This window comes from Ictalurus furcatus, chromosome 26, assembly GCF_023375685.1.
Source record: "Ictalurus furcatus strain D&B chromosome 26, Billie_1.0, whole genome shotgun sequence".
Lineage (NCBI taxonomy): Eukaryota > Metazoa > Chordata > Actinopteri > Siluriformes > Ictaluridae > Ictalurus > Ictalurus furcatus.
Window position 1 is genome coordinate 7,159,935 of NC_071280.1, and position 20,238 is coordinate 7,180,172.

General features: G+C 39.4%; 2 protein-coding genes across 3 annotated transcripts; one reads left to right on the plus strand and one right to left on the minus strand.

The window, feature by feature from the left end:
• The first annotated feature begins 1,005 nt into the window (after positions 1-1,005).
• LOC128602092 (C3a anaphylatoxin chemotactic receptor) lies at positions 1,006-4,954 on the plus strand. Its single transcript, XM_053615641.1, has 2 exons — positions 1,006-1,646; positions 3,151-4,954. The coding sequence occupies exon 2, from the start codon at positions 3,158-3,160 to the stop codon at positions 4,190-4,192; it is 1,035 nt and encodes a 344-aa protein (XP_053471616.1). The 5' UTR covers positions 1,006-1,646; positions 3,151-3,157; the 3' UTR covers positions 4,193-4,954.
• An 11-nt stretch (positions 4,955-4,965) lies between these two features.
• Positions 4,966-19,956, minus strand: cenpq (centromere protein Q). 2 transcript variants are annotated; one of them, XM_053615642.1, is made up of 10 exons: positions 19,946-19,956; positions 19,434-19,527; positions 19,002-19,050; positions 16,438-16,537; positions 16,238-16,306; positions 16,006-16,135; positions 12,871-12,990; positions 9,698-9,775; positions 9,106-9,130; positions 4,966-5,404 (listed from the first exon to the last, which is right to left on the minus strand). In XM_053615642.1, exons 2-10 carry the CDS (start codon positions 19,512-19,514, stop codon positions 5,301-5,303), a joined length of 756 nt encoding a protein of 251 aa, XP_053471617.1. In that variant the 5' UTR covers positions 19,515-19,527; positions 19,946-19,956; the 3' UTR covers positions 4,966-5,300. The 2 variants fall into 2 exon arrangements, with proteins under 2 accessions (XP_053471617.1, XP_053471618.1); XM_053615643.1 differs by lacking the exons at positions 9,106-9,130; positions 19,946-19,956 and having other exon boundaries at positions 19,434-19,933.
• Between the last annotated feature and the right edge of the window lie 282 nt (positions 19,957-20,238).

Here is a 20,238-nt window from a genome sequence, read left to right on the forward strand (position 1 = left end):
TTAAACCCCAGGTAAACAGGTCACGGTTCCATGCATGTATTTAAACCCCAGGTAAACAGGTCACGGTTACATGCATGTATTTAAACCCCAGGTAAACAGGTCACGGTTACATGCATGTATTTAAACCCCAGGTAAACAGGTCACGGTTACATGCATGTATTTAAACCCCAGGTAAACAGGTCATGTATTTAAACCCCAGGTAAACAGGTCACGGTTCCGTGCATGTATTTAAACCCCAGGTAAACAGGTCACGGTTCCATGCATGTATTTAAACCCCAGGTAAACAGGTCACGGTTACGTGCATGTATTTAAACCCCAGGTAAACAGGTCACGGTTCCATGCATGTATTTAAACCCCAGGTAAACAGGTCACGGTTACGTGCATGTATTTAAACCCCAGGTAAACAGGTCACGGTTACGTGCATGTATTTAAACCCCAGGTAAACAGGTCACGGTTACATGCATGTATTTAAACCCCAGGTAAACAGGTCACGGTTACGTGCATGTATTTAAACCCCAGGTAAACAGGTCATGTATTTAAACCCCAGGTAAACAGGTCACGGTTCCGTGCATGTATTTAAACCCCAGGTAAACAGGTCACGGTTCCATGCATGTATTTAAACCCCAGGTAAACAGGTCACGGTTCCGTGCATGTATTTAAACCCCAGGTAAACAGGTCATGTATTTAAACCCCAGGTAAACAGGTCACGGTTCCGTGCATGTATTTAAACCCCAGGTAAACAGGTCACGGTTCCATGCATGTATTTAAACCCCAGGTAAACAGGTCACGGTTACGTGCATGTATTTAAACCCCAGGTAAACAGGTCATGGTTAAAGGCAATAACAGAATTCTGGGAGAATGAGAGCAAATCAAAAATAACCTTTTTTCCATAATGTTTTCGTTTATTTAAAATTTTCCTTAGGGGTGTCAAATATGAGCACAAACACTATATCTTTGAAAGAAAATACTATTTAAAAAAAATAAATAAAAAAAATCGCATTTTTGTTATGGTTTGAGTGTAAAACTTGAATTATGGTGTATAACGTTTGAATAAAATAATCATTCAGACTTATTTATATGAATGGTGCCAATCAGTCTGGAAAGCATTGTATTAATGGTACAAAATCCATACCACACAAGTGACAGTGTTTAACCTGAAAGGTATCGTATAACACTTCTTTTCCTCTTAAAGTGTAGCATGCCTCAGAGAGGAAATGGGCCATGTATTGCAGGAAAGGTTAATATCCATGCAGTGAGTCTTACTGCAATTGTGTTCTAGAGCAACCACTATTTCCTCAAAGCAGCATTAGAATATAAACACTGTGTAATAAATGAAACCACCAAGGAACAAATGGAGTAGGAGTTTGAACACACAGTAAACCCCAACACATTCATGCCCAGCACCTTATGTCTATCAGCATCTGTGTTGCAATCAGATTGTTGCAATATTTAGAGGAAGCAACATGCATACGTGTGCATGAAGACTTTCTTTAACCCGCCTCTACTGATTTCGTTGATCATAAAAGAGAACACTCCTCCCTACTTGTTTCAAATACCAGTTCTTGCTTCCTTCCCAAATATAGTGTGGAGTATTCTCTCCTACCTTTGGCTCATCGCTGTCCGCAGGCAGACTGCTGCAATTACAGGTAAGCATTACATAGGATTGTGACATGATTATCCTTAGAAGTCGAACCATATTTTATTTAAAAACTCAGGAAAATGTTCCCAAGGTGAGCTCGGAGAAAGTGGAAGTCTATGTAATGTGTTAAGGTGTGTTCTTTTATCATGAATGGATGGGTGTAGACAGGCTCTCAATAGCTGGTCCTTTTCACTGGAACTTGTTCTAGCCTGAGGTGGAATGGGTTAGCATTCCTTTGAGCGCACACACACACACACACACACACACACACAGGAATGCCAATGTAGAACTGATCTTTAAGTGTAATCTTAAAAATCAAGCTCTATTACATTACAATAAGCGTAAAAAAGAATTGCATGTTTGACCAGGAAAACACTAAGACACTGCCAGTATAACTGCTGTTTATAGTGTAGACCGGATGGGCTTCGACAATAATAATAAACTTGTGCTCATTCCAATACATCTTTTTTGACACTTTCTGGAACATCTTCAGAAATAAAGGTTTGTCAAGATTTAAATATCTTATGTCTTAACATGTCTTATTGATTCAAACTTCTCTTTAAAATTGGAGAATGAGGATATTAACATAACCTCATTCTTGAACAGCTCTTTCAATTTTTTTTTTTTTTTTTTAGCATTTTCTGTGGTGAAATTATTGACACTCTTTAAACTAAATGAAGTGATTAAATTGTTTAGTCCCTGGCTCCCCAGTTGTTGCCTTTGACCAGAACTAAATTGTTGCCAAACTGCCATTATGTTAGAGATATTTAACAATAAGCAGTAAATTTAACACTAACAAGAATAATTCAATTTAAATAAAGCATTCACACACAGTAGTGGCGATAATTTATTTTCTTTCTTTTTTTTTTAATCCATTTGAAGGATGCCAATAATTATGGTCTTTACTGTATGTAGTATTGGAAAGGTCTCAGTGATCCCTGTTGAATTACCACAGCTTCTCCCCCATTCTTCATTAAAAATCGTTCTGCACTGGTATTATTTATACCTTATGGTAGTTGACCTGCTGCATAGAAGATTGTGCGTCAGGCAAGATACCATGTTGTGCATGAGCATAGCACAGAGCAGTGGTTACCAACCCACTTCTATCCTTGATCTATCTTCTGCAGGTTTCATCTCCAACCAAAATCTAACACTGGTTCCAATTTACCAAGAAGTTCTTCAGGCAATGATTAGATGGTCAGGTGGGCATGATTAAGGTTGGAGATAAAGTCTTCAGGAAGGAATAGGGCATACGAGAGAGTTATAATACGCCATTGTTTTAAAAGCATTATAATCCCTAATGATCTGTTAACAAAGAGAGACTGTTACACTGCCATCTGGCAATGTTCCAATCATGAGTATGGGATTAGTCATACTCAGGTATAGGTAAAGGAAGTAACTGGCATCTCTGAATGTGCAACTACAGACAGCAAATATATCCTGATCACCATTTTAGAGAAGTTAAAATGTTTAAATGCAATGACAAATGTTTCACTACCATCTCTCCACAGAAATCCAATGGACGCGTTGCGGGTGCTGCAGATGGTATTGACCATGCTGATCTTCTTGGTGGGTGTAACGCTGAATGGCCTGGTAGTTTGGGTGCTGGGATTGCGCAGGAGGCTAAGGAGTGGATCCACAGGAGGTGAAACACAGGGTGCTGGAAGCTTCCGGATATACGTCGTGAACCTGGCTCTGGCTGACCTAATGTTAATTTTGCGCATACCTGTCATGCTAGGCTATCTAGCGAACAACTCTAGCTGGCCCTTTGAGAAGGCAGTGTGCCAGTTGGTTATGGTCCTGCGCTGCCTAGGATTATATGCAGGGGCCTTTTTGCTGAGTGCCATTGCCCTGGAACGGTGCTTGTGCATATTACAGCCTGTCTGGGCTCGAATGAGACGCCCACGCTGGGTGGTGCCACTTGTCTGCATCTTGCTATGGGCATTGGCTTCTGCCCTCTCTGTGCCTTACATTACAGCTGCTGGACTCAAAGATGTTAAAAATAGGACCCAGTGCAAAGAAAATGTTAACGACACTGGACGAACGATGCTGCTTGTGGTGGAGTCGGTGGCAGGTTTCCTGCTTCCTTTGGTAATTTTCATATCCTGCAATCTGGCTATTATTATTACCGCAAAAAGGGCCGAGAGTGGGTCATCAGTGTCCAGTGCACCTGCCTCCACACCTAGTTCCCCTACTGGAACTATTTACACAGCACAGAGACTGACCCGCCTCTACCGGATCCTCTTCTTAACCATGATCCTGTTTCTTACTTGTTGGGTGCCGTACTTCACCTGCCGCTTCCTCAAAGCACTGGCTACTGTACGGCCTAGTTTAGTCAACCTTCAAGCAGGAGCAGAAGGGGGCATATACGTGGCATTGTATCTGGTGTACCTCAAGAGCGCGCTCAACCCAATTTTGTACGTATTCGCTGCTCGCGGACTGAGCCGCACTCTCCGTGCCTCACTGCTCTCAACAATCGCGCGGGTCTTTAACGAGGATGTGTCCGAATCCCTGCGCAGGAAGTCCTTGCGGAGAAAAGACTCGCAGATCTGAGGACATTTTAGTAATAACTTCGACGATGGATATTACAAAACTCGCTTGCTCTCTTGAGGAAGCTGTGGTCAAAACTAAACAAGTGAAACAAGTGCCTGACAAGCAGTCTATCTGAACATCTGAGGATGTAAGAGACAGGATATGGGCCTCAAATATTAAGTTCATATCATTCCATACCAGAAAGCAGATACGGACCAAATGGTGAACTATTAAGATTTCCTCCACTCTCTTCAATCCTGAGAGTCACTGTTCAGTGATGATTATTAATTATTCATTGAATTTATTCTTAAAAGAAACGTTAACTCAAACTGCACATCTACTGAAGAGAAGGCATACAGTTATATAACTCATTTTAGCTTGTGGGGAAAAAACAAAAAAACAGCAGCACTCACTTCTTTTCTTGCTCAACATTTTTCAGTGACATTCATCAAAGAAATCCAGTGTAAAACTAGTGGACATATCTATGAGATATCATGAATAGCTTTGATCAAGGACAATGGTACTAGATGATCGATGAAGCTTTGGAACCTTTGTTTGAGCAGAGTGTACAGATGAGGAGGTGAGCGATCTGGAAAGACTGAAGGACTAAAGTACCAAAGTACCGCTGCGTCAGCCTCTTTAGGATGAGATCTGGCGAGGCCTAAATCTCGCAATGTTAGGTTATGTTATGTTAAGACTATTTTAAAGTGTTTCATTATTAAAAGGATATACTTCTGTTGTGATGTCATAAATTTCATTAAAATACTGAAACAACTTGCACAATACTGTGAAAATATGTTTAGCATAATTTATTTCAGTGAAACGATCCAATCGTTAAGAATCATTTTTAACTTCCTTGACGCACATCTGAGAACCATTATTAACCAAACAGAGCAAAACACATGCTTAGTTAAACCATACTAGTCAAACAAATAAATGCCTTGCAAATGTATAATGATTAACAATAATAAACAATAAGCAAGGATAGCGTTTTATAACTGAGTCGCCAATCTTTTAAGTCAGAAAACAGTTAGAATTTCTGCTCATTAAAAAAAAGAAAGAAAAGAAATTAGACATCGCTGATCCAATTGTCTGGAGTTACAGGGTGAGTCACAGGTGATCCATCTGCTTATGTGCCAACTCCAAAAAAACTTTTGCATTCCTGGTTACCTTCCTTTTCTGAAGAGCCTTCATGACAGCTTTGGGATCGGGCGCTACTTTCATGATCTTCTCCTAATGGACCAAATCAGATGTTAGGCAACAGTCGCAAAATTACAATATTGTCTCATGAGCTGCTCAGCACATTTCACAAGAAGACAGTGGTTGTGCAAAAAGACCTTACCCTGCAGTTTTTAAAAGTCTCAATGCTGTTTTATTATTACAAGAGTATGTTGAACAGGGTATAATGCAGAAGTTCTTTATTTTGAAAGAGCTGCAGTAAGACCTTGGTTTCTGCAACATACGATAAAGGAAATACTGCCTGGTGTACTTGGTTTATGTAACTTTTGGCAGGCTTCCACTCAAATGATATTATGTGAAAAACGTTTTATACGCACCAATAATATTTCTTTGTTTGGCAACTTCATTGACAAACATCTCAAACAGACGAGATTCTTCACTACTTAGCTTAAGCGGGGACTTCCGGCTGAGCGATTGATGGAGTAAGACGCAACTTTTGGAGCTCCTGCAACAACTTTTAATATTATGTTATAGGCACTTTTTTGTGGAGTGTTTTTGTTGTAAGTCATGTCCAACACCTTAATCTTCACTTCTGATGTCCAAAATGCCAGCAAAAGCTTAAGCAGATAAATTAATCCAGATGTTGAGCAACAGTAATGTATCATCATCATCCAATCCTACAGCAAACCAAATGTAACCAACTGAAGCGGAAACAAGAACCTTTAGATTAATTCTAGAAAATAAGGTGTCATCTAAATGTCATAGATAACCTTTTATAATATAAGATAATCTCTTACAAGGGCAGTTTCTTGTAGGTGCCTGAGATCACTTCAACAATCTCTAAAAAAAAAATTTACTGTGTAGACTACAAGAGATATGGAGATGAAAAAGTTTTCGTCAATCGGTTCCAAAATGATTCAAGCACCCCCGTTTTTTGTGTTGTGCATATACTGTATATATCGGCGGTGAGGTTACGACTACATGGGAAACCCGGGCTCCCCTGAAACATCATTAAATCGTGGCAGTTAAATATTTCTATATAATTGTATTATTATATTATTCATCACTCAGGGTGAAATTCAACATTTTAGAGAATCTAATTGTTAAATAACTCACTGCAATATCAGGCATTTTGTTCAATTAACAACCACATTTGGACAGTGCAGAGAACGTGCATGAGAATCTAGTCAGAAGCCCCCTGTGCACCGCCCGTAGAAGTCCAGTGATTCACGGCTTCTGTGGGCTCCTATAGCAGATTCCATAACACTGCCTATAAATGAAATATCTTAACATTTATTGGAGTGTGTGATCGTAGTTTGTCCTGCCCGGGCACACAGCTTCTCCGAATGATGAAAATCGTTCAAAACCTCACAACCAACCGTCAAGCTAATGCTAACTTAAACATACACTAAATGGCCAAAGGTTTCTAAACATAATTGTGTAGAACGTCTTTGCATGCATTACAATTTCCCAAGCATGTTCCAGCATGACGATGCCCCTGTGCACAAAGCGAGGTCCATGAAGACACGGTTTGCCGAGGTTGGAGTGGGAGAACTTGAGTGTCCTGCACAAAGCCCTGACCTCAACCCCACTGAACACCTTTGGGATGAACTGGAACACTGACTGCACCCCAGGCTCGCTTGTGGGCTGAATGGGCAAATCCCCATAGGGATGCTGCAAAATCTAGCGGAAAGCCTTCAGAGAAGAGTGGAGGTTATTAGAACAGAAAAGGGGGACTAAATCTGGATTGGGATGTTCAACAAGCACAAAATGATGTGTTGGTCAGATGTCCACAAACTTTTGGCCATATAGTGTATTAGCACCAGTAAGATAGCTGCAGTAACAGCTAACAATAAAACGCAGTAGCCGGTAAACACTACTAATATCGTCCATTAATTTTGTTATGAGGAGGATTTTCTTAAACAGGCCGGACCAACAGATGAAACATCAAACAGAACACACTGATCTCTAAATCAATACCAGACAGCTGTGGTTCTACGATGTTAAAAGCCACCAGACGTGGTTATGACTGAACAGGTGTTGAAAGAACAAGTTGCACAGAAGTGTTTGTGCAGTATTGATACTCAAGTATAACCAGAAAAGAGACTCAATGTTCATCTTGATCCTATTACGAGAAGGGGAACCTTCATATTGCGGTCCCTAAAAGTCTAAATGCTTAGTTGACCACATAATGTACTGCACACACAATGTTACAACACTGAAGTGTTCTTCCTTGAAGTGCTTTTTCTTGGAAAAAAAAACCCCAACCAAATGTTGACTGCTATTCATCAATGGAAAATGTGTGTGAAACATTGTTTACACATCAAGATGTTTGGCAATGAAGGCAATGTAAATGGTATTACTGTTGATATTTATTAATATTACTAGTGGTAATATTTTACAGATAACATCTGTTTGACTGAAGAGGATAAAATCTTGTCTCATCCATATTTGACAAGAAACTACAGCACGTTAAAAGAGCCGTTTCTTCTAGTCGTTTGAGATCGTTTCGTATGTTTCCACATTTTAACTGTCTGTATTATGCACATGCAGTCATTTCCATAAGTATATGGACAGTGACACAATTTCTGTTATTTTGCCTCTGTACACCACCACAATGGATTAGAAACGAAGCAATCTATATGTGATTGAAGTGTAGACGTTCAGCTTTCATTCAAAGGGTTTAACAAAAATATTGCATTAACTGTTTAAGAATTACAGCCATTTGTTTTTTTTACAGATTTGGCTAAATCAGAGAAGAAAATATAGACTTATACATGTCAAAATTCATCCTGCTTCTTCTATCGGCAGTCACATCATCAATAAACACCAGTGACCCAGCTCCACTGGCAGCCGTGCATGCCCATGTCACAACACTTCCTCCATATGTATGACAGATGATGTGGTATGCTTTGGATGATGAGCAATCCTTTCCTTCCTTATTACACTTCTCTTCCCATCATTCTGGTACAAGTTAAAGTTGGTGTTATCTGTCTGACGAATCCTGTTCGAGAACTGGTCAGGCTTTTCTGTAGAGGTTTTCTAGTAAAGTCTAATCTGGCCTTTCGGTTTTTGAGTGTTATCAGTGGTTTGCATATTGAGGTACACCCTCTGTATTTACAATCATGAAGGTGTCTCTTGAGTGTAGACTTTGACAATGATACGCCTTCCTCCTCCAGAGTGTTCTTAACTTGGGTAGATGTTGTAAAGGGATTTTTCTTCAACAAGGAAAGAATTCTGTGATCATCCACTTTAGTTGTCTTCCATGGCCTTACAGGCCTTTTAGTGTTCCAGTGCGTTTCTTTTTTTTAACAATCTACCAAATTGTTGATTTGGCCACTACTAAAGTTTCTGCTATCTCTCTGATAGGTCTGTTTAGTTTTTTCAGCCTAATGACGCCCTCCTTCACTTACATTGACACCTCTTTGGATCACATATTGAGAGTTTCCGTGATCAGCTACCAAATGCAAATTCAATGCTTGGAATCAACTCCAGGCTTTGTTCTCATTAATTTGTGAGGAAATAACGAGGGAACGGGCCACACCTGTCCATGAAACTGCTCATGAGTCAATTGTCCAATTACTTTTGAGCCTGTGAAAATGGACGGACTATAAAAACGTCTGTAATGCCTATACGGTTGATGCAATATTTTTGTTAAACCCCTCGAATTAAAGCTGGCTTCATTTCAAATCCACTGAGGTGGTGTACAGAGGCAAAATGACAGAAATTGTGTCACTGTCCAAATACTTACTGACCTGGTTGTACAGTCGATGGACTACTCTGCAGCAGGCAGTAACGGTAGTATAGAATCTTATATTCAGAAAAGAAATCATTAGATCATTCATAAACAGATACATCATTATTCAGAGAGCTTGGTCACTGGGATCCTGCAGTGCAACAATGTATTTATTCTGTGCAATTAGTACACCGGCATAAAAATGAAAACATTAATTATTTGTTAGAATGTTCTGGTTATTCCAGGCTTTCTGGTCTTTAAAACTAGGCTATTATGTGTGCGTCTTGTGTGAAAACAGGAAGCCCCCTCTTTTATGATTGGTCAGCACAACCGACTTGATGTGGTTTTTACAATCTCTGAAGAAGTGTTGAAAGATGTGTCACACTGACAACTATCTTTGGCACCCAAGCAAAAAAAAAAAAGAAAAAAAACCTCCCCCCAAAAATATGTGGCTCAGCATTGGTTATTTGCAGAAAGACAATATCCAGATCATTAAAACACATTACACATTAGAGAGGAACGCAGAAAACTACAGTGTGTGGCATCTGAACTAAAAGCACAGACAGCTCATGCACAGCAGGCTTTAATTATTGGGAATTATGGCTCCTTACCTGTAATGTGGGCTCATCTTCAGGATAAAGTGGTAAAGCAGGAAGGCGCAGAACAGCTTGCTCAGTCAGCTGAATAAACTATGGAGAGAAATTTGTGTGAAACATGTTACACCAATATGAGTAACTACTGAAACGATCCATGGTCATGACATCCATCATGTAATATGTGCTTCATTGTAGGGCTGCAACAACTAATCCATAAAATCGATCATTAAAATAATCGACAACGAATTCGATTATGGATTAGTCGGGTTTGTGACGTCTCTGAACAACCCCCGTCAGTGACGTCACTTCACGACGGTGGAAAACACATTTCTATGAATAAAACACGTGAAAAACAGCGGAGGTCACAGAGTGAGCTGCTGCTGGGGGAAACGTGCACGATCCGGGTGGTCCAAAACATGAGAATGTTTTATATTAAACGCTTCAAACAAACTCGTAAGTGTATTAACGTGGCTTGTCGGGTCGGGTGCTGTGACAGACGCGTGTGCTGTTTAATGTGTTCCAGATGTGTTTTCTTCAGCACAGAAATGACATTTTTACCTTTATATCCTTATCTGTAAATGTTAGAAATTCACACCAGTATTTCCATTTCACATGAAGCCTCGTCCTGAGAGCGAGTGAGTCTCCGTTAAACTTCACTGAATGAGTGCGAGTCCACGCGTGAACATCAATCAAACAGCACGCGATAGAAAGGAAGCGCAATAACTCGGACGAAAATATTCATTCTGATCAAACATGTTGTTTGATGCTATATTCAGAAACAAAAGTAATTGTGTTTTTATGAGAGTAGTAACTGTAATGGGGTTATAACATGTAATCGTATATAAATGTAAGAAGTTTACATTTACAGAATAAAGGAACGTGTTCAGACGAGTGAATGTGCGATTTACTCTAGAACATTCAACCTCTTACAAGTTAACACTTAGTTTGTGCTTCTTTTTCTTTTTTTCTTTTTTTTAGCACTTTTAATAGTGATTTAACTTCTGTTTTAAAGCTTGTGGAAAATCAGTTGGGTTTTTTTGGTTTCAAAATATAATGTTAATATTATTTTTTAATCCTTTGCACAATGTATAGCACAACCCACATAGATACATTTAATACCTTTTTCATAGCCTTTAATTGGCACAATGTTTGAAGGAGAACATCGGGCAGAATGTGAAATAATTTTTAAATATTCTTTCGAAAGAATAAAGAAAATAAAAACAAGCCTTTTAATCCAAGTAATCGATCAATTGAAGAAATAATCGACAGATTAATAGATTATCAAAATAACCGTTAGTTGCAGCCCTACTTCACTGTTATAACTCTTAACGAGAAGTAAACTGGAACTAGGAGGTGTTTTTTCAGGATTCAAGCAAGCCTTTCAAACTACAACAGAAAACGTTTCTTGGTGATTCAGCGCTCGTCAGAATAGCTCTAAGATCTGCAGCAGCTTTTTATTTCATGACTACAGTGCTGTGAAAAAGTATTCGCTGATTTCTGCCGTTTTCTGTGTATATGTGTCATGGTAAATACTAATACATCTTCAAACGAAATACAACGTAAAACAAAGGCAACCTGAGTAAACACACAATACGGTTTTAATTTATTTATTGAAACAAAAAAAATTGCTTTCCAACACCTATCACCCATGTGAAAAATTAATTGCCCCCTTAAACTTAAAATCTGCCACCTTTGCAGCAATAACTGAAACCAAACAGTCATGAACAGTGACCTTTATTGATGCAAGAGAGGCCCGTAGGTCCTTTGATGTTGTTCTTGACTCTTTTGTGACTTGCTCGTAGAGTCACTGCTGTGCTCTTGTGTTACTGGGTAAGGCCTTTTAACCAACTTCCTGTGGTTGAAAAAGTTGTATTTAAGTGTAGGTGTCTAGTCCAGCTGAACCCCATTGTGAATGCAGTTTCGTAGATTTAGGAAATTAGTAACTATGGGGGCAAATACATTTTCACACAGGCCCAGTTGGTATTGGACAACTTTTTTGCTTCAATAAATAACATTATCATTTAAAAACTGTATTTTGTGTTTACTCAGGTTGCCTTTGTTTTTATCTTCGATTTTGTTTTAATTTCCAAAACAGTTTAGTATGAGAGAGACACAAAAACAGAAGAGATCAAATACTTTTTCACAGCACCGTATGACCATGTTTCACCAAAGGAGACAACGACATCCCTATCGGAGTCAAAACACAGTTTAAAAACCTGCCAAATCATAGTCTTCAACACGTCTGGAAGGCTCCAAACCCATTACAAAGTATTAGAGGCATCTCCTTTAGCTAAGGTTTGTGATTAAGGCATGTCATGGCATGTCATGCATCAATTAGCTACTCGTTGGATTATGGTTCAAAATATTGCTAACTGCAGTCAAATTATGAAAAGATCAAGACATTTGCCATATGGTTTTTTTTTTTCCAGTTTCATTTTTATCGGACATTTCTGCTGTAAATTTGCCATATGTTTATCAAATAAATAACTTGCCTATGATTTGAACCATAACGGCAACAAATATACAGTTTGCCTACAACTGTCATTGAGAGTTATTTCGATATTTAAAGGGGTTCTATATGAAACCCTCTCTGACAGGAAAAATATATTGTAGGTTTTGTTTTTCATTTTTACAAAGAAGGTTCCCCCAAGATTAAACGTTTTAAAGAATTTACTCATGCTTGATATCGGATTTACAAAAGATTGACATTCATTACATGATGTGTTTTCATGCAACATATCCTAAGAAAAGTGCAATCAACATTATTTGTTAAATGAACATTGATAACATTGACCCTGTGCAGGGAAATCACAGTGTGAAGCGCAAACTCTAAATCTGAAAACATGTAACGTAATATTTGGCTAAAGCTTTTTAACCTAATGCCTTGTGTTTAACGACGAATCACAACTCTAGAGGAAATTCTAGTTTATAAAAAATTTATATTCCTATTTATTATGTATAATAATTACTCATCAGAGCAACAAGAAAGCGGATTCCTTTCATTAGCGCAGACTTTAGATGCTTCTATACTTTCGGTCTTATCAGTTCCTCAGTGAATTTTAGAGCAGACATGAACAGTGCACCAGCTAAGGCACTTGAATAAGATCTAGGTAAATATCAGAATACGTAAATCCAGGATCATGCAGTAAAAATGCTTTTACTGTTGTGCCTTAGCCTTTAGTACATACCTTCTGTGCATTTAACTCTTCTTCCTCCAGTTTGTTCCTCATGATCCTGCACTCATGCTCCAAACGGTCCATCTTTACCTGCAGCTTCTCCAGTTGGCTAACCACCGCCTGGCTGCTCTCCTTAAAACAAAACCACACATCACAGACTCAGCACAGCGAGATCACAACCCAAACTACAATTACAGCTTGTGCAATTAGTCAGGAACCATTATGTCCAATTCACAGTGAACAGCAGGGTGGTATTCTATGAAGTGAACTAACTCAGTGAACTAGTGAGCCAGAGTCCACTGTAGCCTCTGATTCCTGCTCTTGGCTGACAGCAGTGGAACCCAATGTGTTCTTCTGCTGTCGCAGCCCATCCGCCTCAAGGTTCTGAGATGCTTTTCTGCTCACCACGGTTGCAAAAAGTAGTTATTTAAGCTACCACAATGACCATTCTCTGCTGACCTCTCTTAACAACAAAGCATTTTCTCCCACAGAACTGCTACTCATGGGATGTCGTCGTCCCCCCCCACCACTCTGTGTAAGCTCATCTGGCACCAACAACCATGCCACAGTCAAAGTCATTGAGATCATATTTCACAGAGGACAACACGATTTTGCGTGGTCCATTTTGGCAGAGTGTCTTACTGAGTAAGACCTTTTAACCAACTTCATGCTGTTGTAAAAGTTCTGTTTAAGTGTTGATGTGATTGAACAGGGTTTACAGTAATCAGTCCTGGTTGTGTCTAGTCCAGCTGAACCCCATTGTGAATGCAGCTTCATAGATTTGGGGAATTAGTAACGACAGGGGCAAATACATTTTCACACAGCACCAGTTGGTATTGGATAACTTTTTTGCTTCAATAAATAACATTATCATTTAAAAACTGTATTTTATGTTTACTCAGGTTGCCTTTGTTTTATATTAGATTTTGTTTTAATTTCTAAAACAATTTAGTACGAGAGATAATAAAACAGAAGAAAAATACTTTTTCACAGCACTGTATGACTATTCTTCATCTGGCACTAACAACCATGCCACAGTCAAAGTCATTGAGATCATAAGTTTCACAGAGAACATCATGATTTTGTGTGGTTATAAGCTGTTTGTCCTTAGACATTCCTAGAATTGGCAAGACACATAACCTCAACATTTACCAATGAAAAATCAGTCGCATTCTGGAAAGCGCTCTTGCTTGTCTTAAACGTTCTTCATTAAAGAGCCAACAAAAGGTGAGATCAGATGGATTAGAGATGGTCCACACCGCTCTACAGAGCGTCACTTACAAGCTCATACTCTACTCAACTATTACGTCAAAAACCATGAGTGGACTTTGCAATCCATCCTTGTTCAACAAGCAGTGAGTTGACATTTCTGAGGATCAAAATAAAGAAATGGTTTTCTGTCTGTAACATTTTGTAGCTGTGGTGAGTTTCATCACTCAGCAAGAGTTGGCTAAGCAGCCTAGTAAAATTACTAACCCAGTAAAAATTTCAAGAGGCCATGTGCCTGCAGGTCATGGAGAAATGAGGCCACTACTTTGCAAAGAGCCACTGAGCCAATAGCGTCCGCAGCTGTCAGACGACCACAGCGGTCAGACGACCACAGCGTGTGGTAGAGAACAGGTGATGCTGCCCAGTTACAGTAGTGGACACAACAACCACTACTAAAAGAGATAGACTTCAGCTGGGAGGGGACAATGTGTACTCAGCCTGCAAAGAAAGAATCACAGCAAGACAATATACAATTGCAGGTCTTTCGTATAATAGCAGACCGGCTTTGTTTCACCGAGTGGCACGACCGCAAAGCTCAGTGATATCCTCCCAATACGCTGAGGGATGTTATAAAGAGAAACTGGACACTGCTGATTTCTTTAATCTTTATCGTTCTGTTATACTTACCAGATCATACTTTTTATAAATAGTTATTTTGCACCATAAAATCCAACTTTCCTCATACTACATTTCTGAACATAACTATGACCATATTAAAGTCGGTATTCACCGACACCTATCGAAATCTCAACCAGCGAAACCAATGAATTTGTTTTCTTCATTAAAAAAAAAAAAAAAAAAAAAGTGTATTTTGCATCATTTGGAGATACCATTCTATACCATTTGTAAATGTTTTGTGCCAATTGTGTGTGTAAAAGTCCAGTACTAGAACCACTAACACGGCTCGTCTCTTTAATCAAGTGAAAATGGAAATCTGAGGCGCGTATTCACGCATTGCTTATTTTTGCTGTGTTGAAACTCTATCACATCGAAGTCACCACTATACTGTACTGACTTTACTTGTATCATCTTAACACAAAATTTTGTGGTTACAGACAACTCCTTCAAATTTTGGCTGCTTATGGACAAACACGTCCTGCATCACGACAAGCAATATTGCACTGGTATAAACATGTACTTTAAAAGATTTGAAGAGTGAAGTCTGAAAAAAAAATGTCGCCCCCCCCCCGAATGCATTATTCACTGGAAGTTAGCTAAAAGAACACGTCGAACTCGATGCCAATGGCGTCAACGGGGATGCCCATGCCACCAACAAGTCTAGCCCTTCTTGTTACTAATTTGTATGCCATAAACACCCTTCAAATTTTCTTCAAACAGGGAGGAAAACTATCGAGGAAAATCTATTTCAGACATTTGACTTTGCTGTAACCTCGCTCCAATTCCAAAATATAAACACTTCATCTGTTAGCTACAAAGATTTTTGAGAAAGACTTCGCTCGTTTTTGAGATATCGCGCTGACAAGAATGTTGGACAGATGGACAGACGACCCACTCAGTGGTGCAGGCATCCGTTCAGTGTCTACGTTCATTAGTAGAATGCCTTTTTGACACCACAAATGAATTCAATGCTAAACCCAGACACCTTCAAAACAGGCAATTAGCACAGCTTGATCTGAAATAGCGGGAACATATCCACCTTGTCCACCATATCCACATACCATATCCACAGTGTAAAAACAAACCTGGACTTTATGAGCTCACTTCATATAATACACCCCACCCCCCCACCATGTGCTTCTAAAGCTGACATTTAGATGCATCACAGTGTACGGACATAAGAATTACTTTTATTTACAGCTCGTATTTAAAATATATATCACATTAAAAATCTCCATAGAATATTTCTTACTCTTGTACCTGCAATTCCTCGATTTTTTTGTTGCCATGCTTGACATTCTGGTTCTCTCTGTGGAACTGCTGGGACACGTGCATCAAGTTTCCGTGTTTCTGAGGCGGCACAGGGAGTTGAGAACATTTAGCCAGGAACCTGAAATAAGAAAATGTTTCGGCTCGTTTTTCAAACGACATGACAGCTTCAAAATATACCAGAGAAAGAACATGATCGTAGATCGTTTTGTACGTGTCTTACTGGTCTTTCAATGAGTTAAGGTGCTTCTGTGTTTCCTCTTTTTCTTTTCTTTTAATTGGGAGAACAGATCTATCAAAGACATATTTAAAAAAAAAAAAAAAAAAAAAAAAAAGACACTCATATACTGAAAATTCATAAAATTAGTAATTTATTTCAATAAAAGGTCATATAAAAGGTTATCAAAATAAAAGGTTGCTCACAGTATTGACAAACTCAGCAGGTTGTCAAGGAACATGATGGAGGACTTGTCCAATGGTTTCCATTTCTCCTGACCTCTCACCTTTCTTGGCTCTGCAGGTGCTGAGTCATAATAAGAGAAGGGAAGAACAAGCAGGCAACAGAACGATCAGACAGCAGTGTTTTTATTAGTTATAAGTCTACATCCGAGCTGTGTTCAGCAGCACAGTTTTTTTAAGACGTGCGAGTTTAATCAACTGCTCGAGTCCGTACTCGAGATCGTTTCTGGGTTGGTTTGAGGGAGGTGTGTTTGCACACGGACCAAATTCTTTCAAACAGCAGATTGCAGACAGCAATTGTGCGATCCATATTGTCTTCAACATCCTGTTTCCAGAGAAATAGGACCTTATAAAATGTTTACATGTAGAATTCGCTGTGCAGAACACCATGTTGCCAGAGAACCAGGACGTATCATACACATGTCCCCCATCAGCTGTGCGAAAGCCCCGAGGCTGTTTTCACCTCCTGCTGGCTCGTACAATGTTTATGTACAAAACGTGCTGTCCTCAAAGTCTTTTAAAAAATTGGAAACCATAACAACAGGTACAAAATCCATTATATGCACTATATGGCCAAAAGTTTGTGGACACCTGACCATCACACTCATTCGTGGTTATTCCTCAAACTTTTGCCGCAACGTGGAAGCACACAGTTGTACAGAATGTCTTTGTATGCTGCAGAATTACAATTTCCTTTCACTGGAAATAAGAAGCCCAAACCTGTTCAGGCATCACAACATCCCTGTTCACAAAGCGACCTCCATGAAGACATGGTTTGCCAAGGTTTAAGTGGAAGAACTCGAGTGTCCTGTACAGAACCCTGACCTCAACCCCTCTGAACCCCTTTGGGATGAACTGGAACACCGACTGCACCCCAGACCTCCTCACCCGACACCACTGCCTGATCTCACTAATCCGTCCGGATGGGATTTCAGTTTTTTTGTGACTGTTGAGTTTGCTGGCACTGTTTTTCAAATTTTGTGATGCAATTTTGCGGAGATTTTTGTGCTTTTTTTGACTGACTAATGCTCTTGCAGCAGAACGAACACAAATCCCCAGGCTCCAAACGCTAACAGAAAGACTTCCCAGAGTCTTTTTTACCCTTAATGGTTCTACAAAGCGTTTTACGCTGGTTCTCATTCACCCATTCACACAACAATGGTAGCAGAGATACATGCAAGGCGCTAGCTAGCAACTTGGGGTTCAGTGTCTTGCCAAGGACACTTTGGCATGTGGAATCACGTGGGCCAGAAATCGAACCGCCAACCCTACGATTAGTGGACAACCCGCTCTACCACCTGAACCACAGCCGCCCCGGGGACTAACTCCATGTACAGTAAATGGCCATGGTTGGTGATAATGTGTGATGTGTCCACATAGTGTATTTGTATAAAGTTTCTATATTTTTAGTCACACCCAAGTGTGTTTGCTATGAGCCCTGTGTTCAGATGGAACAGCACCTTGAATCACAACACCGGTTTTCTTTACTCATCTTGTGTCCTGTGTTCACGGTACGATAACCGTCTCAGAAAATATCACGATTTCACGGTATTACACAATCATTATTATTATTATTATTATTATTTACAATGACCCTTAAAGAAATGAAAACAGAATCTTTTTTTGGTTGAACAAGTGCTTTATTATAATCGAAACTTGAAACCATTTCAGTGCTGGTTTCAGGGCAGTGCTGGCTTGGCGGTTAAGGCTCTGAGTTACTGATCGGAAAGTCGGGGGTTCAAGCCCTAGCACTACCAAGCTGCCACTGTTGGGCCCTTGAGCAAGGCCCTTAACCCTCTCTGCTCCAGGGGGCACTGTATCATAGCTGACCCTGCGCTCTGACCCCAACTTCCTGACATGCTGGGGTATGCGAAGAAAATAATTTCACTGTGCTGTAATGTATACGTGACCAAGAAAGACTCATTACTCATTAATTTCGGGGAACAGAGTTTCGTGGAAACACCCTCAGATGGAGTCTGGAAAATGACTTTGATGGCACATTTTATGATTGACGTTTAAACTTTCACACGTTTTCTTCATCATGGATTAAGGTTATAAACGGGACATATCCCTTGATCTGCACAGAGGGATGGTGTTCTCGAGAATGGATGAACGTTTGATGGTGTTTCCTACATTAACAGCCAATTTGCGTCCACATTTCTTGCAAAGATCCATCCTCGAGGACAACCTTCCCCTCCCCACCTTTTCGTTTTTCCAAAATAATTCCACACTGCGGATTTTAATCTCTTTTTGTGGCCAGGGATGGAGATTGGTGATATCAGCCTCGCTTTTCACTGACACTTTCTCCGCCGTGTGTACGTACGAAGCAGGTTGATGAGTCCGACAGGCAGTCGAGGAGTAAAGGAAATGCACATGAACAGGTGAGGTTTTTTTTTCCAATACAGTAGATAGTAGCAAATTTACACAGTATGATAACCATGGTATACTGTGAAACCGGTATATCGCTGCAACCTTCATGCAAATAAGTAGTCGTGAAGAATAACGCTGTGTCCTTACTATTAACTCACCTTTCTTTCTCGACTTATCTTGTGCACGCTCACCGTGAGGCAATCGTCTCTGAAGTACAGAAAACATGTACGTTACCTTACTTGCACCATAACATTATCTCCCTGCTGAGAAAAAACAAAACAAAACAAAACAATAGAAACCCTCATCGAATTTGTAATGTTTTAATGGTCATAATGGGAATATTATTGGTTTTAATGGAAACTGTAATGGTCCCTGTGGGTCTCTACTGGTAATTTCCTGCCTTCTCTTGGTGCCTACCATTAAGGACCAATAATGATAATTGTTTTAATGGTTAGCTGATGATTTGTAGTGGTTTTTGTAATGGAAACCATTCAAATTTCTGTCATGGTTTTTATTGTTGTTGTTGTTTTTTCCAGAGGTAAACTGGAAATAAAGCTTGGCCAGAATAAGAAGTAATGATTCAGTATTACTTGCTGTACTCTTTTCCCATCTCGACCTGCGCCTTTAGGACCCTGTGTTGATGCTCTTGATGAACCTCGAGCTGGCTTCATCCTGTACAAAAAACTGACACCAAAGAGATTTTCCCTCACTGTTATAATGGCTACTTCATTTAAACATGACCCTAACGTTAGCAAGCTACAAACTCTCTCTTTTCATGGTTTTAAACCCCCTACATTCATATATACGAGTAAATAAGTAATAAAGACTGTTTAGTGTGAAGTGAATGTATCTTTAAATGTGTATGTGCTTTTATAACGAGTTTAACTATATCCCAATCTTGCTAGCTTGATATAAACAAAGTTAGCTAAACATATTCAGAATGCTAAGTAACTGTAATTAACTAATTAATTTCATTTTGTATCTAACTAATTTACGCTTTCATTATATATAATACATGGCTTTTCTGTGTCACAGGTAAATATAACCTCGTAATGCTCTCAGAACATTATTTTACATTAGCTGTTTCTGTTGACATACTCACCAGTTTCGCGGTTATGTTTCGAAGTTTGCGCGCATGCCCAGTAAATAACCGTACGCTTCCGGAAACCATGTTAAGAAGGTCACCAGGATAAGAAGACCATGTTAAGAAGGTCAGATATAAATAAAAGCGGTAACGATGGACACCGGGTAGTTTTGGCGTCCGAAGAAAGGTGGCAGAAGGGATCTGATTAATTAAATGCATAATTAATTAATTAGTTGCATATTTCATATTTCCATTGTATCTATATATTATATATACCATATATTATACACATATTTCCATTGTATCTATGA

What these genes read in the sequence shown, in the direction of transcription:
- LOC128602092 (XM_053615641.1), top strand. Translation starts at nt 3,158, where the DNA reads ATGGACGCGTTGCGGGTGCTGCAGATGGTATTGACCATGCTGATCTTC.
- cenpq (XM_053615642.1), bottom strand. Translation starts at nt 19,514, where the DNA reads ATGAAGCCAGCTCGAGGTTCATCAAGAGCATCAACACAGGGTCCTAAA. An exon ending in AGATAAGTCGAGAAAGAAAG is followed by an intron (nt 16,538 to 19,001) that starts GTGAGTTAATAG and finishes ATTATGACTCAG; the next exon opens with CACCTGCAGAGCCAAGAAAG. An exon ending in AAGATGAGCCCACATTACAG is followed by an intron (nt 9,131 to 9,697) that starts GTAAGGAGCCAT and finishes TGCCTGCTGCAG; the next exon opens with AGTAGTCCATCGACTGTACA.